Below are 26,979 nucleotides of genomic sequence, written 5' to 3'. Positions count from 1 at the left end.
AAGAAATCTTCTTCTTCCCCTGTCTCGCGCGTCCAAGGAAATAAGAAAGATTACAGTGCCGTTCAAAACAACATCGTTTTGGTCTCTTTTTTTTTGCGTGAATAGTGCATGAAACGACATCATTTTGAGAAAAACACGTCGTTTCATTTAAAAGAAAAAGATAGCAAAATATGTTAAAGTTCACATTGGTCCTCAATTTGTAATTTGTTCAATTAAGTTCTAAATTGCAATTTTAATTTAAAAATCAATGCAATTGTTTCCCTACCAAAAATCAAATACAGCCCTGAAGTAGGCCATCTTTTTTACTTTAGTCTTTGGTCTTGAATTTATGTAATTTGACCATCAATTGAGCAATAAACTTCTAATTTCTTCAATTGGGCCCCTGATCCGGTTTTATTACAGCCCCTCTAGTTATGTGTCTTTTCCTGTTTAGTCATTGGTTTCATATTTATTCAATTAAGTCCCTAATTAGCCATTAAACTTCAATATTTATGCAATTAAGCTTCTGATTTAACCAAATTAACTCTGAAAAATTATAATTTGACCCCCGAACTTTAATTTCTTCTAATTAAATCCCAAATTGACTTCAAAATCCAATTTTCTTGTAATCAAACTCTCCATAAATTCAATTAAACATTCAATAAAATTTAATTGAGTACATAAACATTTGATTTTAAACTTTTTTTTTAAATTGAATTTTCTTTGACAATAGGGCTCTTATTAGTCAATAAAATACTGTTAAATTTTAATTTTTGTATTTTTTAACCTCTTCAACCAATTTTTGACCATTTTTAGGGCACTCTAACATTTTTTTTTCACTGTTATATTTTTGATAATATTATTTTAAATTTTTTAAATTTTATTATTTTTTAAAGACAGAAAAAATATGAATTGGAGAATAACCTAAAAATAAGTTATGACAACATGTTTAGTAAAAATTATAGTTGAAGTTTATATATAGCAAAAAACATGTATAAAATATTTGGATAAATTGTTTTCCCTATTTGTTTTTGCGTTTAAAAAGTTTTGAAAAAATTTGAAAATAATTAATTTTTTTGCTTCAAATTAATATTTTTTTTGATATTTTCATATCATTTTGATACGATGAAATTAAAAATAATTTTTAAAAATAAAAAATATTATCTTGATGAATTTCCGAGTGAAACTTAAATCAACTGCAACTACACTCCCAAATGTTCTCAGGAAAATATTTACAAAACTCAGTTAAAAAATATGTAAAAACTACTATATAAAATCTGCATTTCAAACTCAATTTTTTAGTGGATCCTGCAGCATAAAACACAGTTTGGTTCGTTACCAAACATATTACTATGTTTATTTTGCCTATAATGTAAAAGCTAATGGAAAACTTAAGTTTTTGCGTTTTAGAAGTACTTTTTAAATAAATTAAAAAAATTATTTATTTGAAATTAATATATTTTTAATGTTTTTAGATTATTTTGATATACTGATGTTAAAAATAACTTTTAAAAAAATATATAAAAATATTTTTAAAAGTTATCACTACTAAAATCTCAAACACAATACTAAATTCAAACATTAAAAACGCACCCTAAACCCAAAACACAGAGAATAAAAATTGTTGGGATATTATTAGGTTTAAGAAAGTATAAAAAAAATAATATTAAAATTTCTTTACATTAATGTAATATTTAATGTTGTTTTTGTTCATTTATTGTAACGTTAATTGATCTATCTTAACATATATTTTAGTCTATCTATTATGCCTACACGACGAATTAAAGGGCCAATTTTACCAATGGCATGATTTTCTAGTGATTGTGTTGTCTCATCCTCCAACACAGTATCATCCAGACATATAATGTTTCTCAAAGCATTTTCCAGGGTCCGCACCCATTTTCTCAAAGACCAGTGCCTCAGGCTCTAACCCCACCAGCCTCAGGTTCCCAGTGGTCCTGCGGAGGCTAGAACAAAACTATACCCATGAATATGATTGATAAAATTAAATCCACATCATGAACATAAGAGCTTGCAACTGCAACACTTCAAAATTCCTAATAAAGTAGCAAGTACAATAATTGGATTCCAAAGCTTTGTACACAATTGCCACTAACTGATCATCTACTAACACCCCCAACAAAAGGACGAAAAGCCTCAAATTCAATACTGGTTTGGGTTCATATTTTCACACTCTCTTTCATTGACTGTTTTAGGATGTTACCTCACCAAACTTCAGGAATAGCTCGGCATCTGAAGTGCTCATGGAGGGACAATGTAAAATGTGTGCATTCTTGATGTTTGCATGCTCATCCATGTAGCAGGGCACTTTGTTAGATGGGAGTAGGGCAGGTGGAGCTGCGGTGCTTTGTTTTGGTGGGGGTCATGTGGGACAAGGCTCCCTAGAACACGTCCCACTTCATTCATGGTCGGGCGGTCTACTGGCCGTCTCTTGGTGCATAGGAGGGCAAGTTGAAAAACCTTCTTTACCGCTCCAAGATCTTTACAGGTGAAATCTCAGGATCAACAGTTTCCATGGCAGCATTGTTAGCTGTCTTGGACAGTATCTGATTCAGATAGGAAATCAAAATGTCAGAAATTACCGGGTCTAATTGTATGTTCAAAACAAAATGGTAATAAGGAGCTAGATTTACAGTTTTAACAGGAAGAATGAGCAGGAAATCAAGTTATGAACGCAGCAAGCAGATAAATGATGCAAGATGGAAAATGCACGTCTCCCGACTCCCAAGAATTGACAATTATTTATACTAGTATGATTTCTTTCCGTGACAATTCTCTGCTCTATGCAAGACATCCCATGTCAAACAAGAAATCTAAAACTAGCACATGATTTGTCTTTACACTTCCTCCATAGTAGGTCAAGAGATATCATCAAATAAAATGAATACCAAGGATGGATAGAAGACACACAAGATGATGAAGATTGTATTCGTTGTCAACTGCTTTCCTCCAAGTTGGCACTTCAAGTAGAACAATCCCGTAGCTGACACATCAGACTTCTCTGTAAGATGGGAAATGCGGGCATACTCAGGGTCTATATAACCAATCGTTCCCGTTATGGAGGTAGAACGTAGAAGTATAGGATTTGGACACACATAAACGCTTGGGAATCCCCAAATCAGTGAGATGGGCCTCGAAATCTTCGTCTAATAGAATGTTTGATGACTTAACATCCCTGTGAATTATGCGAGGACTACAATCATGATGTAAATATGCTAGCCCTTGAGCTGCTCCAAGTGCTATCCGAAGGCGCGTATACCAGTCAGCCTTTTTCTTCTTTGTCGGACCTGAAAAATAAACGTTACTTCCATATATCAGAATATACAAAAATATTAACACGCATGCAACGAGAACCTTAGTTGTGAATAGACTTAAACTCACCATGATGATGAGGATCCCAGAGACTTCCATTTTCCATATAATCATAGAAAAGAAGGTCCCCATAAGATGACAGGGAGTATCAGTGAAGGCTGATTAGATTTTGATGCTTGATGCTCCGTACTGTCTCAAGATCTGTCTTGAATTCCTTCAAGCACTGAAGAAAATGAGAATAGAGCCTCTTAATAGGAAAAATTTGTAAACAGTGCTTGAGGCACCATGACCAACTATGTACTTCTCACTCAAATTCTCAATCATCTTCATAATATCCTTATACACATGGAGAGCCATATTCATGTGAAGGATCACCAACTTTGGCTTTGAGTAATTAACTGTTTGTTCAACAAACACAAGTTAGCAGCCAAGCATAATTTTCAAGTGCAGGGAGATCGAACTTTATGAAGGCAAATAAACAAATTGAATAGTATGTAATTGCTTTTTATCGATTTTTTTACTTCTCTAATTTATGTTTAGTTTTCTTCACCCCTCAAAATTACCTCCAAAAGTAAGATATTGAACTTGCTCAGATATTTCGGTTTAAACTTGAGGAACACTAATTTTTTCCTCTAGTGGGACTTTTAGCAGAGTTCAGATTGACGAAACTCCGCCATAGTTAAAAATCATCAAACATGGTTTGCATACTATGATAAAATAAAGAGAGAATGCCTGGTTTGTCAAGCGACACATCTGAAAAAGGTAATGGATTATGTGGCCGACAAGCTGCTGCTAAGATCATGAGAAGAATCACAAGGGCTCCAAGTGCAATCCCCAGTATTGCTGCTTTAGAAATTGAGTCTGCATCAACAACAGAAAACCAAATAAAATAATAATAATAACAAAGCCCGTTCCTCTCTGGTGGAGCGCTGAGAATCTTACTATGCAGAGATGATGTCATGCATAGAAGTACATTGTAGCCTTTTGCCTTGATAATGAAAGGTGTAAATGCATCTAAATTCCTATCTTCAGTAACCTGATCAGTTTCAGGATGATAACAACAGATAAAAGGTATTGCCATCACAAGTAAAATCTTACAGTCAGTAACAAAAGTATGGTATAAGGCTACAAGCAATTGCCAGTATGACTCGTACCAAGTTCCAATCAAATTTCAGGACTTTTACCTAGTAGCACCATGTGTTGAATAACATTGGATGGTTACCTCTAATACATGAAATTGAAGGGACTAGCCTCGGTGTCTAACTCATAGATTACTTCCATAGTGCAGAGACAAACTGTATATGTGTATAGAACCAGGAATTTTTCCTGCCTTTGACTATTAAATAAATATATAATTTTTTTAAGATTAATTATTAACTAATATATATTAATTTTTGAAATTAATAATAAAGTTTTAATTTAAATACATTACCTAAAATAATAAAAAATAAATTTAAAAGTATATAAAATTAAAATGAAAGTAAAAATAAGTTCACCATTGAAGTTACATCATTCGATGTTGTATGAAATATAATTCATTTATAATTAAATCTGAATTGATATTATAACAACCCCCCAACCGGGATAAAATAACAATCTCATGTCAATTGAAAAATAAAGTAATTAATTTTTTTTCCTTTCTCAATTCCTCCTTCCTTCACTTGATTCTTTTTTAAATCAGTGTTTTATAAATTAAACTTTATAAGTTTATAAGATTATTCTCTCATCTTTTTTTTTCCTTGGAATTTTTTTATGTTTTCCCTTTACTTTTCTCTCTTTTTCTCTTGCCTTCTCTTTTGTTTCTTTTTCTATTCTGTTTTGCCTTGTTCACAACATACAAAAGGAAGGAAGAGCTAATTTGTTTTAATTTTTAATAGCAAATAATCATTTTACTTTTAGTAAGTCGTTTTGCTTTTATTTGACGGTTTTTTTTTGTTAGCACTACCAAACCCTGTTTATTCTAAAATTTTAATCAGATTTTATTTAATATATTTTAAGATTCTTCATAAAATTTCAGCTCAATCTGATAGTCGGATTGAAAATTATGTCCAATAACATAAAATTAGTCCAATTGTGATTTTTTATTAAATTTTTGAATTTCTCCAAAAAATTCTGAAATTTTAACCTAAGCTAAAACAATCATATTAGAAGGCTTCACATAAATTTTTAGAATTTTTTAATAACTTGATTGAGAATTATAAATTTTATTTATATAAAACTAATAAAAAAATATTAATAAAATCTTTACGAGGCTATAGCACAGCAAGCCTTTAACATGCCTCCGTCTCTGTGTGTATACCTCGCTCCGCTGGATGGGAATCATGGCAAGGAGAGTTGAGCCAATGGCCGCAAAGACCAGGATTTCCTATGAAACTGCCATAGAAGGTTAGTTAAAACGTGAGCCTAACGTTAACTAGAAGATACATGTTTATAGTAAACCAGAATATATTCGGGGTTTGAATTAAGACAAAGTCAAATTGATTTCTGAAAAGAATTGCAGCACAGACAGATGATTTCAGTTAGAATTTTGAAAGGTATGCAGTCAGATATTCCAACCTTTCAGGTGGAAACCTTGAAAAGTTGTTGCTTGTAGGAACAAGACCAGCTAGGTTATTCTGAGATACGTTTCTGCAACAAGACAAGTTTAATGAAGTTAATATTTTGATCATATCATCTTAAAGCACAGTAAGGGACAATCATTTAGAAGAAAGAAAAACTGTGAATGGTAAACTTATAAGACACTTAGACAAAGGCAGTTGACTAGAGACATTATATTACCTGACAGATTATTGTTTTCCGGTCACCTGCGTTTTAATGAATAAAATTTCAAGTAACATCATCGGCAACAAAATGATATCAAATTATCGGATAACTGCTAAGCATAAAACAAGATAAGTAGATTATTGTAAGAAATAAAACTTGTAAATACTAAGAATAAGGTTCCAAAAATATGAAATAATATGAGTGTATCACTTTTGTATTATGAGCGTGATCTAACTTATGTATCTGTCCTAACTTCTAGTCGAATAGGTAGAAAATCATCATAATCCGCTGGTCTATTTAGGGTTGTTAGGAGCAAATTAGACATGTCAATGATGTTTGATTTGCTACAAAGGAGTGATCAAAATATGTTTGAGAATCCATATGCTGATGTATATAGGTATGACTCCTTTGAATCTATTAACAATAAATATTGATTATTGAGTTTATATTTAATATTACTATTATATTTGCATTTAGAAATGAAGGAAGTGAAAATTACTTGTATCCGTTATACAAGTGTAGATAGACCAATGTATAAGAAAAAATAAAAAGTTGCTTGAATTACTTGTAAGATGTACTAAACCAAAGAAATTACAAAAAAAAAAAAGAAGAATAAATAAAGGAGAAAAAAAATATATAGTTATTATGCAATTCACCATAAATCAAAAGGAAATTTTGATTATAAGTTGCTTGAAAACCAAAGAAGTTATAAGAAAAGAAGCATTGCATAAATTATAGTTTTAATGCAATTCACCCTAAATCTAGGAGAAATTGTGATTAAAAGTTGCTTAAAAATTACAAGAAAGATAAAATAACTAAAAACAAATATAGTTATTATTCATTTCATCCTAAATCTAAAATTAATTTTAATTATAAGGTGTTTGAATTCCCTTTCTAGACAGATTCTTAATTTCACATTAACAACAATTGATATTTTGGATTTAGAGGTTTAGAGTTTGAATTTACATTTACTTTTTAGAGTTTTGAGTTTGTATTTTAGAGTTAGTGTTTGATGTTCAGGGTTTTTTTTTTTTTAAGAATTTGGGATTATGAATTTAGATTAGAATTAGATTTTGTGATTAACAATTTGAAGTTCAGGATTAGTCAGGGTTGGTTTGGATTAGAGTTAGTGTTTTTATGATTAAGTATTTGGGATTAGAAGTATAGTTAAGGTTAGGGTTTGAATTAGGGTTAGTGAGTGTCTAGAGTTTTGATTATGATTAGTTTAGTATTTTTTATCTTTTAGAGGTTAGTGATTTCTCAGGGTCAGATATTAGTTAGGGACAAGGGTTAATTAAGATTTAACGGTTAGTTTAGTTACTGTTTAGAGTTTTAATTTAGGATTTAGTAAATGCCGCAGTTTCTAAACACAACTTTATATACTACATTTGAAAACTGTGAAAGTATAAAATTATACTATTTCATCAATGCTTTTTTATGTGTTATGTTGCCAAAAGTTTTGTTGTAGTGTTAAATAAACAAAAATAACTGTATTTTTTTCCGAGGGTAAGAAAGTCACAGACACCGTAATTTATGGAGGAACCAATTCCGTTCATACGTCATTTTTCTCACCGAAATGGATCAGGTAGCTCTCAAGCAGCCATTTCATTTTGTATATTCATTCGTTTTCCAAACTCGTGCAGTTTTGCATAGAAATTGTTCATAATTGCTTTGTTTTTCTGCTAGCTCGGCGCTGGTGGGCACTGAATTTTCCAATGATGTCTCGTATGAAAGCTCATGGCTAATTGACTATAGTCCTAACAGGTAGTAGGTCCCCCACGATTTTTATTTTTTAGCATTTAAATATGTAATGATGATTAATTTTTAAAATATTTTTTATTTAAAAATATATTAAATTAATAATTTTTATTTTAAATATAATTTTTTCTCTCTTTCATGACCAATTTCTATCAAGGGAAGTGCAGTAAAATGAGGCTTGCTTAACTTTATTTTATTTTTATCAAGAACATGTGCGACAAATTTATGGTTGCATGCAACCATTAGAAGCATTGCCTCAACCCTTTCATCTCATAAATTTATTGTTCTACTTGCGCGATGTCAAAGAAATAAAAGACAAACAGAGTGCAGAATAAATACACCATGCTCAAACTGCAGACTTAACACAGATACAATGGCAGGCATTTCTTAATTTTATTCAAGCAAATCCATAAAGAAGTTGAGACTGAGGCATATCTGTAACTCACGTACTTCTCTATCTGTTCCTCCCAGTTTCAGATCTATGGAGCTGTAGAAGCAATGAGTTGGAGACAACAAATATCGAGCTCAAGGCCATCAGTCCACCTGTCAAATCAAACATCAACAGTTGCTCTGAGTAAACGCGGAAAGAAAATTTTCCAGGATAGGAGGAACCATAAGCAATGATTGTTTGCTCAAATTATGACACGTTAATGGCATGGCCTTCGTTTTTATTCAGTCCAAGGATTTTTTTCCGATTGCGGAAAGAGAGATGTGAATTTACTCACCTGAAAGTGAAGGAGTCATGGCAAAATCGTATTGGGGAAGCAGTACTCCGGCAGCAATAGGAATAGCAACAACATTATACGCTATTGCCCATGATAAATTTTGGTACACTTTGGCCATTGTTGCTCGTGAAAGATCCAGGGCATCTACAACCTGTCATGACACATATCAGAACCGTTCATCCTCATCTTAACTCTACTCACTGTTTGTTGTGGTTGAAAATCCCATTTGTATCTTCAATGGGTTCAAATTCCATGCCTGAAAAAAACAATCTAGGTTTCTTTTCCCTTTCAATATCCAGAAAAACAAACTCATTTCTAACTGTTGGACAAGGTTTACATCGACCTTCTCAAAATGCAATCCCATTCATGATGAATTAAATTATTAAGTGCCCTTCTCGGGCTCGAATCTCTCCCTTGTAACTAAAAAAAAAAGATTAGATGATAAAGGTGGCTAACATTTTTATACTCAATCGTAACAAATTATTCCTATGCGCATATGAATTGGAATACACATGGAAAATGAAACTTTGGGATTCATCATTATCTTTAAAAAAAAAAAAGATTCATCAAAGTAATCTATCAGAGAAGGGAAACATACTTGTGCAAGTCTGTTGCCAAGAAGTATAATGGATGCGACATCAGATGCAGCATTTTCTTGAGCTTCATTCTGGATGGCAATTCCAACATCAGCAAGAGCCAAAGAAGGTGCATCATTTATTCCATCACCTACCTTAAAAAAGCTTAAGTGTCAGCTGCGTATGATGTCCACCACCAAAGTCATCATCTTAACTTCAATGTGTTAATGGAACAGGCTTCATGTTTTACACCTCTAATCTCATGCTCGCAGGATGGTTGGACAACAAAAATTCAAAAATTTACTGCAGAACTATATTTGTAGCATTCATAGAGTTTAGAATTAAATGCATGGAGATTTTGCGATTCACTGAAAAGAAACAATGAGATGCAACAACAATTCTTTACTCAAATATTTCACAGAAGATAATGAATGGATTCTTACCCCAGATGAGATGACTATTGATATATTGTTTGGTCCAGGTTAAAATAAAATTCTGAAGGAACTAGAGATGGCATAAATAGATAGATAAAGATTACCATTGCAACACGGTGCCCTGCTGCTTGAAGACTTGATATAACTTCAGATTTTTTCTGCGGAGTCAAGGATGCATTGATAAATTCACTTTCTATACCAACTCTGTTTGCTATGGTTGCAACTGCCTCTTCCCTGTCTCCTGATAAGAGGACCGTGTTGATACCCTTCTGCTGGAGCCTACCAATCAGGGTAAAACAAAGCAGCAAATAATGTGCTTAGATAGCAAGTAGAAGATGACGCAAGGATAATAAATTGACTTAAAGAATTACATGATTTTTCAGTCAATGATAGCTTAAATTTCACACAGCTTGTTTTTATCAACCAGGTTCTGCCAACAGCTCCTAATAATTAATAGTACAAATCCCCTGCAAATTATCCAGGCTCCTATCATGATTCAAAAGCCTGGGAATATTCTATATTTTCTTTAGTGGTTGGCCAATATTGTCATGGACTGACCATTTACAGAGGCAAAAGGAAAACATCGGGTACTTTGAGCAACACTATGATTGTCTTAAGGAGTTCAAAGCAACACTTCAGTTTGGATTTTAGAATACAAAGCATTTACCAAACAGGAAAATAATGAAAACCATTTCACTAATCCCAGCAGGAGATGCTAAGAACAAGTCTTCTAGTCATGGAAGGGAAAAATCAATTGGAACTTGTATTTACAAAACCTGAATCATGATATGCATGTTAATGAAGAAGAAACCTTCAATAACAACTTACAACAAAATTCACTATCAGTTGGGAATGCAAATTTACCTACTTATAGTAGATTCAGCATCATGGCGCAAACAGTCAGATATAGCAATAGCACCAATGATGCCTTCCCCTTCTCGTCCAACATAGACAACTGTTTTCGAATAGTTTGATGATGGCATCCCTTCTGAGGACTGATACATCACTTTAGTTTCCAGATCCTTTAGATCAGACAGTTTTGTTCTTCTCTGGAATCTTTCGTTAACCCAATCCAAGGAACCTACTGCAACCAAACGTCCATCTACTTCAGCTAAGGTTCCAAAACCTGGTTCCGTCAATTGCCCTCTTGTTACCGGGATAGTCAATTTTAATGATTCTGCTTTGTTTACAATAGCTTTTGCAATTGGATGCAATGCTGTTCTCTCTACAGCAAATGCCATTTGAAGAATTTCTGATTCTTCGTAAGAGATTGAGGCCACAGCAGAAACAGCAGGCTTTCCTTCAGTGAGCGTTCCTGTCTGAAAATTGGAAAATGAGCAAGAATGGAGTGTTAAAGTTCTCAATGATGGGAGTCAAATGCATTAATTAATTCATGAGTTATTTCAAAAGTCAATCTCAATTCACACAAGTGTGCAGTGCATCTGTTGAGAGAGAGGAAGAGAGTGTAGTTCTATTGAATGTAGAACAAACCTTATCAAGAGCAACATAACTAATGCTTGCTAAGCGTTCCAATACATCTCCTCCTCTTATTAGAAGTCCTTGCTTTGCTCCTTATGTTTTCAAAAGAAAAGGAAGTTAGCGTTTCTAAAGAGAATAGTAACCATTAAGAACAAGATATGAGACTTGCTTCTGTTCAGAAGCCCAAAAATGAGTTCAACATCTTTGAACTCAAATTCAAACATATTTGGAAGGTCCAGGAACTTGTGCTTAACGTGGGGGCATTTGCCATTTTTTTATGTCAATCATTATTAAAGAAACATAAAAAAGCGGGCAAAAAGAGCTGGACAAACCAGCTTTTATGTGAAGTAGGCTGTTACTGTTAAATGAAGAAACTACAATCTCATAATGGTAAATACTAAATACCACTACATTAGAAGTGACTTTGAATTATACTTTGTATACAGGGTATTAAACTTGAAAGAAACAACTGACAAATTAGACACCATACCAAGCGATGTTCCAACTAGGATTGCAGTGGGTGTGGCAAGTCCCAGTGCACATGGGCAGGAAACTACCTGGAATGAAACTCAAAGTTACAATCTATAAACATAAAGATACTGCATATACAGCTTCAAGCTCAGTTAAATAGTTCTTCATGGTTAGGTTGGAGAATACATCAATAGCCAGTAGGAGGCAAGTCCACTCACCAAGACATCCACAGAAAGTTTCAAGCTCAACAGCAAAGGATCTCCATCTGGTCCAGCAATATCATTGAGCAAAACATCAGGGAAAACATGTGAACCAATGTAATACCTGGACATGCACATAACAGAGTGTGAGAAGCAAGAAGGATAAAACTGTAACTTTGGAATTATGACTGAAACCAATGCTTTGGTGAGAAATAAATGATACTATTCAACCAACAACAAGCTAACAAAAATTCAAATTAAGTCATAAGTTCATGACTGACTGAAACCAATTACCTCTACTGTCAGCATGAAAGATGAAATTTCTACAAGTGAAGGCTAGCACAGATGAATGGAAATTAATAAAGCAAGCAATTCAAATTTAGTAATCTAGCAAATGCAGAAAACTAAAATATGGATTTGAGTGGCCTGAATAAAGGGAACAAGGTCTCTTAGCCAGTTAAAAAAGGCACCGAACAAATAAAATGCCTCTGTTATGCCATTGTTGAGTTTGGTAAATCAATACCATCACTATCATTAACCATGTTGCATCCTAGATTCTAAAAAGTTGACATTGAAGTCATGTGATATAAAGGCTAGGACACAAACCCTACCAAAAGGCAAAAGTGGCTGCAGATACAGTCATTACACTATAAACAAAAGGTCCAGCTATTGAGTCTGCAAGCCTTTGTATAGGCGCTTCGCTGCCTTGAGCATCCTCAACCTGAAATTACACCATAAAGCTTTAACAATTGTAAAGACATTTGAAGCTTTTCAAACTGTCAAGTTCTAATTCCCAAATACTATAAAGCAGTGAGGACTATTCATCTAGAGGTAAACTTTTGGAAGTCAATGAAGCTCTAGCCATGTTTTCATGCTGCTCAAGCAAACATAGCAAGTTAATGCAACAATACTCTTGATAATCATTTTACTATTTACCGCATGCCATTATCATGTCTAAATATTCCCTGTGGTTTTATGTTTAAGAAGAGTGATCAAGACTAAATAATACAGAACTACTTTCTCGCTGTACTTTGCATTATAGTCAAGTAATAAACTCAATTTAAGTCCAGCCTTAATACCAAACTAGTTGAGGTTGGCTTCATGGATCCACTCCCTTTCAAGTTTTTGGGCTAAAAGACTCAAGAATTGAACTCAATTATTAACCAGAAATCACTTTATAGCATACTCAAAGCATAATTATGGAGAAAAAATTGGTAACAGATACCATAGATGGGCTACTTATTTTTCTACACCTACAAAAGTTTGCTTCTTTCTTTCTATGTATATTGCTGATACCCGCATCTGCACTCAGTCAGCAAAATAAGCAACTTATTTTCAAGTTTTCAAGACATAAATTTATTTAGGGTCACACATTGAGTTACTATTAAGTAAAAAAAATAAAAGCCAAATCTGTTTATCCCTCTGTATTAGATGCTTTTATACTAGTAAAAAAAATGCGACAAATGACAAAAAGAACACAATTAACTAACCATACGAATGATCCTAGATATTGTTGAGTTGGAGCCAGTAGACAATGCCTCTACCCTTAAAGGACCATCCTGAAACATTTTTTAAGAAATGCTGGTTGTCAACAATGCAATAACAAAACATATAAAGAAAGACCTGCAAAAAAAGCAACATTAACAGGATTTTCTATTCCATCTTCGAAAGGACAAAATTTTGAGGCTCATTAAAAGAAGGAAAAAGACATCTTTGGTGCGCCACTGTATCTTTATTGTGATAACCTCATCTGAAGGTAATAAATGCATCAGTACAAAAGTGCCACTTAGTTCATAAATATAAGCAGATATGAGTTAGTTATGGCACATACACATTCTCCCTTGCAAATCAAAAATATAATCATACCCAGTTTATTGTTCCAGCTGAGACTTTGAGCCCTTCTTCCTTAAATACAGGCAGTGATTCCCCAGTAAGCATGGATTCGTCCACAACACTTCTTCCTGCAAGAACTCTCCCCTGTATTGAGAAAATTAATTCCAGCTGAATCAAACATGTGTGCTACTGAGATTCAAATGAAATTGCAAATTGAAATACTGGCGTCTTATTTTTCAAATCATCAGCAAGTTCCTTTCAGTTTTAAAGTATCTCTATGGAATTTTATATGAATCCATTAAAACCTCATTGTTAGGTAGATTGATAAGGCTGTTGAACATCTGAATACACAACATTTATACCATTGAAAGTCTAAAAAACATAGTTTGTAACATTTCATGAATATAGAGCTACAAAGCAATGCAATTAAAGATATGCTCGTTATGTCATTGAAGCATAAGTTAGGATCAATTCTTCACAATTTATAAAGATGGGTGCTTGTGAAAAAAATTAAAATCTGTGAAAAATTTATGCCATAGTTAATAGTGTTGAAAACAAGTAATGCATTCACAAACTGCATATAAAAGAAGTGACTTGGCTCAATGAGACAAAAAGTTATGGTATATATATTAAGCACAACAATGTGAGAAAAGAAAATCAACACATAAATTTTAAGATCATGAGTAATTTGATAAAGAATATGTAATGCTTACATCTACAGGAATAGTTTCTCCAGGTAGAACTAACAATGTGTCTCCAACTCGGACATCATCAGTGGGGACTTCAGTGCAAATAGCATCAGAACAAAGAACATTTTCCATAGGGGAATTGCTATCCGAAGGAGTAATTACAAGTCGTGACTGAGTGGACATGAGTGCCTGCAAAAACACCCAGATCAATGAAATCACACAGGTGATTATTAAATGTTCACCATATAATTAAAGTTTACTTGATACAGTTCAACAATAAAATTCATACATCTTGCAGTTAACAATAAAGTCTATCAGTGGCTTATTTTGGTAACTCAAGAACAAAACAACAGACAACCAATGTAAGGCAGCAAGCCATGAATTGATAATCCCAACATGATGAAACTTAACCACTGTCTGCTTGTTTGAAAAACATATCACAGTCATCTAAGGTTAGACAAGCTTGCTGCTCACAACAAGCAATGGTCTCTCATATGTAGAAAAATGAATATTGCCTTTGCTGACTTCACATTGGCAACCGTGATCGCTCTAAAATTATTACTCTGAGATATTACAACAATGAGTAGAATGGAAGTATATGAAACATCACAATGTTTGAGAAACTAATGAAGCGTTCTGCTGTCAAGTGTTCACTCAAATTTCCATGAATTGGCTAATACCAGTTCTATTCACCTATGAAAGCAAACAAACTGAATGCAACAAAGGTCAAACACCACAGAAAGAACAGAAGGAAAGAGGAGCAAGATTGTCTCAGCTGTAGAAATGAAGGTGTTTATGTTTACAACAAACATCCATCATATAAACAATTCAACAGGATGAACAAGAATTGGATTTGACATGGGAATCAAGTAAGCATCCCAGTTGCTTCTTGCAATAATAGATGTAAAAGTGATTACTACTTACAAGAAGTTCATTCATATCACTAGATGCCCTGATCCTCGCCTTTTCTTCAAGAGAGCGTCCTAGAAGCACAAAACCAAGAAGCATGACCTGCACACTAAAAGGCATGAGCCATCCATAAGAAACTTGTTCCTGGGACATAAAGTAAAAGCAATTTTCTGGCATTAATAAACACAAAACTGGTAGCTGATACATGTTAAAAAAAAAAAACCTATTATTGTGATAAGATGGGTGACGGCATTTGAGAGGTCATAACAGGACCAAGGAGTAATTTAAGTATTATGTCACACTCAGCTTGGAAGATCAATAAATTTCTCATTAAATCAAGAAACATGAAAGAAAAAGTGCAAATACTAAAAGCAAGCAAGTCACCGGTTCATCAAAGAAAGATGCATCCCATTCGAGCGCAGGGTTGAGAAGCGAGATCTACAAGAGAGCACAATTAGAGGCAAAAAAACTTAGCAAAATGATCTCTTTTATATTGTGAGTGAAACGAAAATCACAGTATTGACTAAGGGTCTCACCGCACTGATGACAAATGCAGCAATGGATCCAAATCCTACAAGAGAATTCATATTCGGTGATCCCTTCTTGAACGCCCTTAGCCCATCAACAAGCAAGTCTGCAAAAGATCCTCTCAAGTCAAAAATCAAAAAAATTATCTGAGCTGTGATTGCTAGTATGTACATTTGGGTGTTGATTACCCTTTGTCAGTAATCACATCGGAGAAAAACATCTAGACGCATAAATTTGAAAGCAGTAATACAATAGTCAGTTAGCAAGAATATTAAGTGGTGATCCATACTTCATAAAGAAGGAAACTTAAATTTATTGCACGATTGGTCCCGCAGAGAATATGCATGATTAAATGAATTGTTGGTGATTCATATGCAGATGATATATAAAACTAACAAGGTTGATGTATAGATAAAAAAAAATAAAAAAATAGTGCCAGTGCAACTAATTACCTCTTCCTGGTCCCAACAGAGATCCCAAAGCTAATCCTCCCTTCACATACGAATTATGCAGCACCTCCAAAACCGAACCTACTCCAAACCACATATTAGCAAGCAAGTCAACAACAATTTTCAACTGTCATCATCTTCACTTAACATCTTGAAATTAAGTAGCATCAGTCGGTTATTATGATTGAAATGACTGGTGCATTGCATTGGGTTACCGTGTGTGCATTACATTACATGCGCGTGATAATTACCATGACCAACGTGAATCCCAAAAGAGTGTAAGATATGAGAAGCATGAGATCCACAACACAAAGCAACCAATGTCCAAGCAAAAACCACCCGATTCCTACTCTTAACGATCAGCTCCTCTTTCTTTGTAACCATATCTTTCCACTTTTTTACATTCTCTGCCACTCCACTTCCCGATACCCTCTTCTTGGCTTCAAATCCACACTCGCTCAATCTCTTCGCCAAACTCTCACCAATACTCGCCGACACTTCTCCCTCCAACAACGCCTCCGGTTTCAGCTTCACCGCCGCCGTTTCGGTCAACATGTTGACCACGGCTGACTCAACTCTCTCGTCTGTGGAGAGTATCGATTTGACCCGCGAAACACATGAGCCGCACATCATTCCGGTCACATCAAGGAGAATCGGCGAATTGTTGTTCTTCGGAGCTTGAAACGCAGCGTTTTCAAGGTCAGTTTCGGTTTGGAGAGAACTTGAGAGGGTGAACTTAGGGAACGCACGAGGCCGGAGAGCCAACCGGCGGCGTTTAGAGAGGTTAGCATTGAAGTGAACGCGGTCAAAGTTGAATTTTGAAGTTCGAGCGAAGCAGAGCTTCGGTTTCGGAGAGACCACGAGAAGTAAATTGTTAAACATTTTGATAGAAATCAAAGTTTTAGAGAGAGAACTTCGGGGAAGGCATGAGAGAGACACAGAGAGAGAGAGACAGAGATGGATTTGATGATCGTCAATGGATTGGATGTGAACGAGAGGAAGAGGAGAACATTAAATTGGTAAACGTGGATGAATAGTGTTTTGACACGCTGGATGATTGTATCTTTTTGGCCAGTGGCGGCCGGTGACAGAATTGAAAACATGTGTTAAGACATAAAAGAAATTTTAACGTGTTTTTCAGAGTTCACACTATGACATGTCTTTTGTTGTGAGTAAATGCAACCGAGGACTACAGTGTAGACGACAAGCCTTTCGTTTTAGGATAAACTGCATAGGATGCTAGCACTAAGAGTGTGTTTGGTATTGTTGTAGTTGTTGTGATTGTGATTTTAAAAAAATTATTTAAAAAAAAGTATTTTTAGTTGAAATTAGTTTTATTTTGTGACTATTTGGTTAAAACTGTAGTTCAACTTGAGGTTAAACAAAAAGCAGTTTCGTGTGTTTGGTAATCGTTTGGGAACGCGGTGCAAACCGTGTTCTAAAAAATAATGAATTTTTTTTCTATTTTTTCCTAAAAATAATTTCTTTAAATTTTTTTAGATTGTTTTATTGTATTGATGCCAAACATAATTTAAAAAAAAAAATCTCATAAGATATATCTCAAAACGAAAAACATTGTGAGCTGCCATCGTTATCATATAATCTCAAACGATCAAGCTTTTCAGATTCAGGGTATAAAATAACCAAAATATACATATATTAATATTGATGATTTTTTATTGAAATATTATAGATTTAACTACTGCTATTACATCATCAAATAAAAATACTTTAGATAATATATGTTTCACTGTTCCATTAAACTATCTGCAATTCCATCACGTACGAAATCCATCATGCCTTGACTATAGTTTCCCTGGCTTCCTGCGCATGCAACAACATCGGGTAAAATGTCATCAGGTACAAAATTAGGATTACGATCAAATTCTGCAAATACAACGTCATCATGCGATCTCCTTCTAATGTAATTATGTAGTGTCATTGATGCAACTACAATTTCAACTTGTGTTTTGTAATGATAAGCAGGCATGTTTTGTAGAATCCTCCATCTCTGTTTCCATATTCCAAAAGAACGTTCTATCACATTACGTAGTGATGAATGTGCACGATTAAAAACTTCTTGTCGATTTATTGGTTGTCCACGCCGCCGAAATTCTTGGAAATGATATCTCTGACCTTTATATGGACCTAAATACCCATACTCATTAGGATATCCAGAATCAACTAGATAGTACTTACCTGTAATTACAAAAATCATTTACATTTGCCAAATGATTAATACGAATTTCACAAATTTAACAACTTATAATTACATAACAACTTATATTGTATAACAACTACCTTCTGGTGGTTTAGGAAATTTTATATTTCTATTATCAATTGCCTTAAGAAAAATACGTGTATCGTGAGCACTGCCTTCCCATCCTGCCCACACAAACATGAACTGCATGTCAAAATTACAAGCAACCATAATGTTTTGAGTCGGTACACCCTTTCTTCCGATAAATGGAATTTGATTTTCAGTTGATATGCAAGCTCGCACATGTGTTCCATCAATTGCACCAACACAATCCTACATGAAAACCATTGACAATATAAACTCATTAATTACTAACATGCAAAAAATTTATCCAAATTTCACATTGCCAACATTAACAAATATTTGTCTGACCTTGAAATGAGGCATATATCTGGGATTCATGGCGATTTCTCGTGGAGTACTTGTAAAATTTGGGTCCTCTAGTTTTATGACATCTACTGCAAATAAACATACTGCTGTTAATACTTCCTTGATGCATCTACTAACAGTTTCACCCAAATGTTGAAATCGCTCTTGAACCTCCCTATTTGATGCTCCAAGTGCTATTCTATACATAAATATAGCCACTTTTTCAATCACACTCATCCTTCTCGAAGGTTTTAACCCATACCTGGTTTCTAAATCACTGCAAAGGCTCAACAAAGTTGATGTGTCCATTCTAAACATATTCACACATCGTTTCCAATGTCTTTGTAAAACTTCGGTCAACCAACGCATGCCCGTGTTGTACGAAACCATACATGGTTTTTTATATATATAATTAATATAATACATGTGTATGGCCCCAACTGTGCACACAACTAACTTTTTCCTATCAAACTCTCGCCTTCGAAATGATTCATCATCCTCATCACTATCATTGTCGTCGTCGTCGTTTGGCCCATCATCAGCATCCTCGCCTAAGCCACCGTTATCACAATCACTACGATAGTTGATGTGATCAACAACACACTCCATGATATTTTCATAATCATCATCCAAATCTTCATTAAATATTGCATTACAACTCGTATTGTCCATATGTATACTGCTAAATAGATAAACAAATAAATACTGTAAAACAATACTGTTTTGATTTCTTTTGAAAAATATTATTTGGGTAGTTTTGACCCGATTTTCCTTTGCAGAAATTCCACTCGGCATCAACTGTTCACATGAACAGTGGAGGCCGCCTAGAATTTTTGCAGAGGTAGAAGAAGAAAAAGGGGAAAGGGAAGATGAAGCTACCTTGTGCGGCTCCAATGTCTGCCTGGCGGTCTGAACGGTGGTGGTTAATGGTGAATCGAGGGTGCTGGTTGGCTTATAGAAACTGGTCCTTCTTATCTGTCAACTGTTTCTGGTCTTTTTCTTTCTCTCTGTCTCTACTACTTTGTATGTTTGTTTCAGATTTTTTTATCTCCGCTTATGGTGGTGCTGATGTTGAGGACAGTGACGGATGGTGGTTAGCATGACGGTGATAAGGAAGTCATGTGGTCGTGCCCCTATTTTAACCTCTGTTTATTGCTGTTGTTCGGCTCTCTTATAGAACATAAATGGTTGCGTGACCTTGTCAGTGTGTTTCACAAATCAAATTATGGGTTGTCCTTCATATTGCTTCCACCCATCTGGTTCGGCCGATTATTTTCACAGAGATGAGGGAGCTATCTGATGGTGCCTCTATTTTGTGCCCATGTTTCCCTCTCTTTTGCCTCTGTTTTGGTTTGTTTCCTTTGTTTCAGGTGGTTCATTGTCAGGTTTTATAGTTTTTTTTCTTGTTTTTTCTTATGTTAATTGCCATCTCTACAGTGAATATTCCTCATCTTTTTCTTCTTCTGAAAGACGTTAACCCATGTGGAAATGTCCTTGACACAGTCACATATGAATATACTTTGGTGCAGCAGCTCATTCAGTGTTGCTTTTGATGCAGCTTTGATGTGTATTGCATTGCTTTTGTTTGTCTCATCAGGTAACATTATTGCTCATCACTGCAATACATCAGTTTGCAGTTCTATTTTACAGATTGCATGTGACTTTTGCTTTGATAAATGCTCGATTGAACAACACTTCTTGCTTTTTATCTTCTCTCTCACTTATAAATATGATTCCTTGAAAACCCATATTTAGGTTATTATTGGAAATTTCAACTCTATGAAAAAATCTATAAGACATGATCGATTTGGACGTGGATGACTTGATTTGAAAATTAATTAATTATGATAAGTGAAAAATGGCTTAAGAATGCAAAAAATCAATAAAAGTAAAATTTGGTTAAGAAAGCTGCAAAAACTTTTACGTTTAACCTTTTGAATATTCTTTTATTTTCCTTCTCGTTAATCCTTTTCCAATGCAATTTAATTTTTGCTTTGTTATTATAATGAAACAATATATTATAGTGCATTGGAATTTATGAGTGAAATTGTTTTGTCAAATGAAACAATACATTTGATTTACATCATCAACCAACATATTTATTAGTTAAAAACTAAAAGTATTGTCCATATTATAAACTAATATAATTCATAATAAATCATATTATCTTACATCGCAACTAATAAAACTCAACAATTCTCAAATAACACTATAGCTTCAAACTACATCAAAATACAATCCATAATCGGTACATAATAAATATATTACTCCATATCAGCTAAAGAAATCTGCAACTTTATTAACCTGCAAATTTATATAAATGAGCAAAAATTTTCTGCAACTTTATTAACCTGCAAATTTATATGAGCAGAAATTTAAAAACATGTTTAATAACAATTTAAATAATAATATTAGCAATAAATATATGAAAGTAGGCATTTGGGATTAATATATACCTATCGGTTTAAGGTCCTTTACGTCGTGTGTACATTCTCTACAACCATTTCATCTTGTTTTCAAGATTACCCATAGTTTGCCACATTTCTCTATTTCTTCTTAAACCTAAAAACTCAGTAGCAAACCCATGAAAATCATCACCGATATGAACTCCTTCAATTGAGTGCAGCTCGGTCATAACCTCACGAATACTACACCCTTCCCGATCTTTACTGATAGATGTGGAATCACTATTGTTTGACATGTTGTCAACCATTTGATCCCATCGTGATAGTAGTTGAAACCCAATTCCAGAATTCCTTTTTTTTTTCCTAGCTTGAACCTCAAACCGTTCTCTTTCTTTCCTCTTCCCACTACTACGGCTGTTGCTATTGGTAGACATATTAACCCCCCTAACCATGTTGCAAACATCATCAGTAAAATTTGGAATTCCATCCTCTTCAGAATCACCGCTTCCTTCTTCCAAATCAGGCTGTTCAACATTGGTATGTTGATTGCCATCAACATCAATATTATGACCAGGTAAGACTCCAGACGATGGTGCCCACGCATAATCACCTATAGCAATAATGTTTGTGAACATTCTATCGTACTTTATACACAAGGACGGTTCGATACCATCTCAGCTAGCACCTGACCAAGATGGTTCGATACCGGCGTGTCTAAATTTTTTAGCCCCCCGTATTTCCTATAAAAAAAGAAATAAAATTATTTCATACAACTTGACCTAATTTATTGATAACTGAACTCAGATATAAACAAATTAAAGATTAAGGATCATGCCAGATAACCTGAATTTTGGATTTCCACCACTCATCACTAGCAGAAATCGTTCCTAATTCAGTACTCCAGCCAACACCAGTTTCAGAAATGAGCTTCTTCCATATCCTTCAATCCTTTTTGCAGTCATCCCATTTTAGTTTCAGAAATGAGCTTCTTCCATATCCTCCACTCCTTTTTGCAGTCATCCCATTTGTTCTTCAGTTGTGCCTTGGTGAAGGCATGCCTAGTATGTTCTTTGAATGATGCCAACAAATATTTCCAACCAGCTTTGTCGAAATGAGTATTTGGTCTCATTCCCATGTCGATAGCCTTGATGCAAAGGTCACAAAAGACATGCAACATTTCTTTAGTCCATGCTGTTTTATTCATATTTTCAGGAGCTTCCATTCCTAGTTCGGTCATTATATTTGGAAGCAAAAATATTGAGTTATAAGAAGCAGTGAATGTGACGTCTAATTGAATACAAATGTAGTCAACATACAAGTATTCAAATAATCAACAACGACAATTAAAAATGAAACGAAAAGGTTAAGACTTCCATTTTTGAAAATGAACTTAAAGCATCCAATATATATAAATAAATTTTAACAGTAGATAAATACCTTAAAATTTCCTTGCCCGACATATTTCCTTTTTATATGCTATGTTTATAAACATGCACCAGTGATTAGAGCATTTGATAGCATACAAGCCTTAAACAATTACAACGACACAAATAGTTGGCAACAACAAAATTATAATTGAAAGACAGTATAAGAACAATCACCAAAGTTTACAGTTTTGCACAACTATAAAGGCACATGACCGAGAAAAGCATATGGATAGTTAATCCAGCAACTAACAGAATTTATTTTAAGTTCAGTATGCAAACCCAATAGTGGTTGTAGTTAACATGAATGACAACAACATATGGTCACAATTTTGCAAACAAGAACATATTCTAGCACCCTCTCTAGGCAAGTAGTTACATAATTATAAAAAACAGAAACACATTACTCGATTTTACAGCAGATTCTCTTTTTTGTTTCCAGAGGAGTTTGCAGGAGTAATGTTATTGTGCCTCCTGCACCAATAAAAAACTGTAAAGAAATTCATCAACAATACAAGTGCAATTGTTAGAAATAATTGAACAAACAAGTAGCCATTTACAGTTGTGGAGTTGAAACAAGTCTATAAGGCTGCAGAATCGTTTGTTATTACAGCATAAGAACTTCGGTTATAGGAAGCAAAGTGATGTCAACGGAAACTGGAAATTGATGAGTTAAATACTTGCTGTAATTTGTAATCCTAACTCAGTTGAGATGTAATATGAATTTCAGATCAAACTTTACATTGACCCATGTTTTTTATAAATTATTATAAAACCTAGAACTGCATATTTCTTCGCAAGATCACATGAACCATAACAGACAACCTAAAAATTAACAAATTATTGTCACCAAATTTATTATAAGTTTGGCAACTACAAAACAAAGAGAGGCCCAAAACCAATTTTGCACAAGCTCAGCAAATTTGTCAAAATTTATTCATTAGCAGGTCAGACATGGTTCATTCCTATATATGAATTCATGTACCATCAGGTAAAAGAATTCACTAAACCTCATCACTAATCTTTGTGTATCCTATATTCTTTGCACTACCAAACACTTCAATTCCAAAAGGTAGCTCGTAAAAGGTTTCCATGGTAGTTGCCAGCAACATGGCAATACATTTCAAGCACTTGCATTTTCCACTCTCTAGTCTTTTCTACATTCCCAGATCCATAGGCTTCCATAATGAAAACATCAACTTTATACATGAAAATCATTTCCAATTCTTTGGTATCACAGCTCAAATTCATATATAGTGAACATACCGACAGAACATAGTTACACCATATGCTAATCCAGTAAATCCAACCAAAATTATTAACAACAGACAAGGTAAATATTAACAAATTCATACAGCACCAAAATTATTCTTATTTCGGCAACTACAACACAGACAAGCCCAGATCGTGTAATAATTTTGTATAAGTTTAGCACAGCGTCAACATTACTCACTGTGAAAGAAAGAGCAAAAATGAGAAAAATACCTTTGTTTATTAATAGACAAGATCAACAATATGGAAGCGCGTCTCGACTAGAAAAAAGTAAGGAAAATTTTTTCCCACAGTAAAGGAAAGAAGATGGTCGGAGGAGACAAATCTACAAATTTATTTCCAAAGGGATGAGCCGAATCTGACCCACAACAATCAAGCTTCCCTATTGGTTCTTTGATACTTTGATTTTTTTGACGAATCGGGGAGGAACTGGGAATTTCAAGAAGGGCCTAAAAATGGATGTGTGAAAAAAAAAAAAACAGAATCTAGTGAAAGCAGAACCAACGCTTAGAAAAAGTAGGAAAAATTGGGACGTCTTTAACTTTTAACTATGAAATTATGCTCCTTCTTGAAAGCAAAAGCAAAAAGTAGTCCTACCTCCAACAGTAGAAAAGTGAACAGCGAGAAAAGCTTATCCCCCCGAGAGCAAATTAAGACTAAGAAAATCTCGATTAAGCATAAGCAAAGGATGAGAGAGGCCTTTGCTGGAGGTTTGATTTTCCTCCAACAGCTTCAATTTGTTGTCGATGGACTAATGGAATTTTTGCAAGGATTTTTTTTTAGGGACTAGGGAGGAATTGGGGCTGTGGTCTGGACTGTTGTTTGCAATTCTCAACCTAGTAATGGTCTTTTAGAGTTTATTCCTATTTCAACTGCCCTCCCACCCCCAGCGCCTTGCTGCTTGGAGACCATAATGGAGCTTCCGGTGGCCTTATATATATCTGTTGTTGATGCAATCTTTTGTATCGACTGCCATAATGTTGCAAAAAATCAAAGCCTATCTCCCAAGTTTGTTTTCCTCCAACGGCTCAACAAGTGTATTTTGTGGTCGATGAAAGTTATAGTTTTGCTCTAGATTTTTAAGGAATCGGGGAGGGGAAGTTTGATTTTCCAGCCGTTGGCTATTTTTTCCAGTTTTTTAATTGTGGTTAATGGAGAAACTGAGGTTGAGAAGCATGATTCTCGTGCTTTTGATAAAACACCGTTTCAGACGCATGATTCTCGTGCTTTTGATAAAACACCATTTGAGACACTTTTCTGGTGGGTCCCACCAAAACAACACCACGTTTAACATTTACCAAACAAATAGCACTGTGGTTGCCCCTCAACCTCATACGCAACCACAGCGCCAAGCAGCATCTAAGTCGCAGGCTATCTTTAAGTGAATGTTTATAAATGTGGTAAGATTGGTTTTTAAAGTGTAATATATTTAGAAATATATTACAAAATTTTAAAAATATAAAAAAAATTAATTTTAAATAAAAATAAATAATTGTTTTGCCAATTGCACTCCGAAACAGGTTCTAAGAGTGAACACATCATTTTTCAAAAATCTAAAACAAATTATTTGTTTAAAAAAAATTTAGTGCTTTTTTGATCATTTTGATGTATTAATGTTAAAAATAATTTTTTTAAAATAAAAATAATACTATTTTAATATATTTTCAAGTAAAAAATATTTTAAAAAATAATTATTATCTCAATACCAAACATGATCCTTACGAATTAGTGAAGTTATGATATTGAGAGAGAAAAATGTAATAGTATACATTCATAAGACAAAAGCTAAAAAGGAAATTGCATGATATATGTTGTAATGGTGAAAGAAACTACAAAGCAAAATAACAAAAATAAGAATAACAGTACAAACTTAAGTAAAGTCACAAGGTGCAATACAAAAATTTTAAATAAAAATATATACAAATGAAACTCCAAGTTTCTGTGCAAAATTAAGGATAAAAATGTTATTGACTCAGTAAACGATCACATATATTAGTTTGAAATCACTCATCTTGCAATGAAGAAATTATACAAGTTTTATAAATGAAAGTGAGAAAGAAAATTGAAAAAGCAAACCTATAAGAGTTGAAGCTGATAATCTCCTTAAGATAAAAAAATAATTTAATAGATATAAGTGAAGTACATATATTATACAGACAAAAAGAAAAATAACAAAATATTTTTCAAAACATAAATGTAAATGTTGCTGATGGATTATCTATGATAATTGTAATAACCTTAACTTTTAAAACATATTTTGGATAAATCACCGGTTATGAATCATTGAAAATCCGGGGTAATTTTTTTAAAAAAATATCATAATCCATGATTCATGATTACATGCTACCACCTTCAAAGTCATTTAAGAATTTATCTAAATTTCCATCGAGTTTCTTTTAAAATTAAACATTTTCAAGTGTCGACATCAACAATCTACACACAATCAAAACTTACTTCATAGTCCAACTATCTTGGACCTTTCCCATAGCTAACACCAACCAAGAATAACTTTATCTATTCTTTTAAAACCTTTTATTTCATAATTCATAATCAATCACATTAAAAATATTTCACAATTAATAACATAATTAAGAATATAAAAAACATGATGAATTAGTTACATGTATTATTAATTTAATAAACAAGAATAAATATTATATTAAATTTCAAACTAAAATCCTTTCATTTATGTGATAGACTTGCATTTAAAATGAACATTTACCATAAATTAAAGGTATCTTATATTATTAGATATATTATTATAAAACATGCTTTAGTTAAGGAGTTATAGATACTTCAAGTGTAAAATGATGATATAAAACCATGATAAAAATGCACTTTTAAGTACTAATCAACATACATCATAATACTAGTTTAATTTACATTACAAAAAGTTAGTCACAAAAATTATATTACAAAAAGAAAATTCAATATAATCATATTTACATCATCATTACCTAAACAAAAAAAAAACACTATAAAAAATTTATTGCTCCTCTCCAATATCTGATGAACCTGAAATCATTTTATTACACAACATGAGTATATAATTAAACAATTGATATAATAGAACATATGCACCTCCTTTTTTATTTTATTAATCCAAAATCAACACTTTAAACAT

At 33.6% G+C, this 26,979-nt stretch overlaps 1 protein-coding gene and 2 long non-coding RNA genes across 5 annotated transcripts; all 3 read right to left on the bottom strand.

The window, feature by feature from the left end:
• Nucleotides 1-2,004: 2,004 nt before the first annotated feature.
• Nucleotides 2,005-6,182, bottom strand: LOC105109742 (uncharacterized). Of its 3 annotated transcripts, XR_839318.1 has the most exons (7): nt 6,091-6,182; nt 5,869-5,940; nt 5,561-5,685; nt 4,045-4,173; nt 3,382-3,710; nt 2,911-3,287; nt 2,005-2,546 (listed from the first exon to the last, which is right to left on the bottom strand). It is a non-coding gene; the product is annotated as an uncharacterized LOC105109742 (long non-coding RNA). The 3 variants fall into 3 exon arrangements; XR_839319.1 differs by having other exon boundaries at nt 2,889-3,287; nt 3,382-4,173; XR_839317.1 differs by having other exon boundaries at nt 3,382-4,173.
• A 1,815-nt stretch (nt 6,183-7,997) lies between these two features.
• Nucleotides 7,998-17,191, bottom strand: LOC105109741 (copper-transporting ATPase PAA2, chloroplastic-like). The gene is made up of 17 exons (XM_011004535.1): nt 16,377-17,191; nt 16,129-16,206; nt 15,685-15,782; nt 15,533-15,586; nt 15,164-15,250; nt 14,264-14,428; nt 13,584-13,694; nt 13,208-13,276; nt 12,329-12,438; nt 11,736-11,841; nt 11,537-11,603; nt 11,059-11,138; nt 10,432-10,886; nt 9,672-9,846; nt 9,157-9,288; nt 8,559-8,709; nt 7,998-8,376 (listed from the first exon to the last, which is right to left on the bottom strand). Exons 1-17 carry the CDS (start codon nt 17,005-17,007, stop codon nt 8,288-8,290), a joined length of 2,658 nt encoding a protein of 885 aa, XP_011002837.1. The 5' UTR covers nt 17,008-17,191; the 3' UTR covers nt 7,998-8,287.
• Nucleotides 17,192-22,225: 5,034 nt separating this feature from the next.
• On the bottom strand, nt 22,226-24,342 carry LOC105109740 (uncharacterized). The gene is made up of 3 exons (XR_839316.1): nt 24,069-24,342; nt 22,991-23,057; nt 22,226-22,383 (listed from the first exon to the last, which is right to left on the bottom strand). It is a non-coding gene; the product is annotated as an uncharacterized LOC105109740 (long non-coding RNA).
• Nucleotides 24,343-26,979: the final 2,637 nt, after the last annotated feature.

Source organism: Populus euphratica, unplaced genomic scaffold (genome assembly GCF_000495115.2).
Source record: "Populus euphratica unplaced genomic scaffold, PopEup_1.0 scaffold229.1, whole genome shotgun sequence".
Classification (NCBI taxonomy): domain Eukaryota; kingdom Viridiplantae; phylum Streptophyta; class Magnoliopsida; order Malpighiales; family Salicaceae; genus Populus; species Populus euphratica.
The sequence above is the reverse complement of the archived record's forward strand: the minus strand, read 5'-3'. Positions and strand labels throughout refer to the sequence as shown.

What these genes read in the sequence shown, in the direction of transcription:
- LOC105109741 (XM_011004535.1), bottom strand. Translation starts at nt 17,007, where the DNA reads ATGTTTAACAATTTACTTCTCGTGGTCTCTCCGAAACCGAAGCTCTGC. An exon ending in CATCTTTCTTTGATGAACCG is followed by an intron (nt 15,251 to 15,532) that starts GTGACTTGCTTG and finishes TTTAGTGTGCAG; the next exon opens with GTCATGCTTCTTGGTTTTGT. An exon ending in GAGAAACTATTCCTGTAGAT is followed by an intron (nt 13,695 to 14,263) that starts GTAAGCATTACA and finishes TTCTCAATACAG; the next exon opens with GGGAGAGTTCTTGCAGGAAG.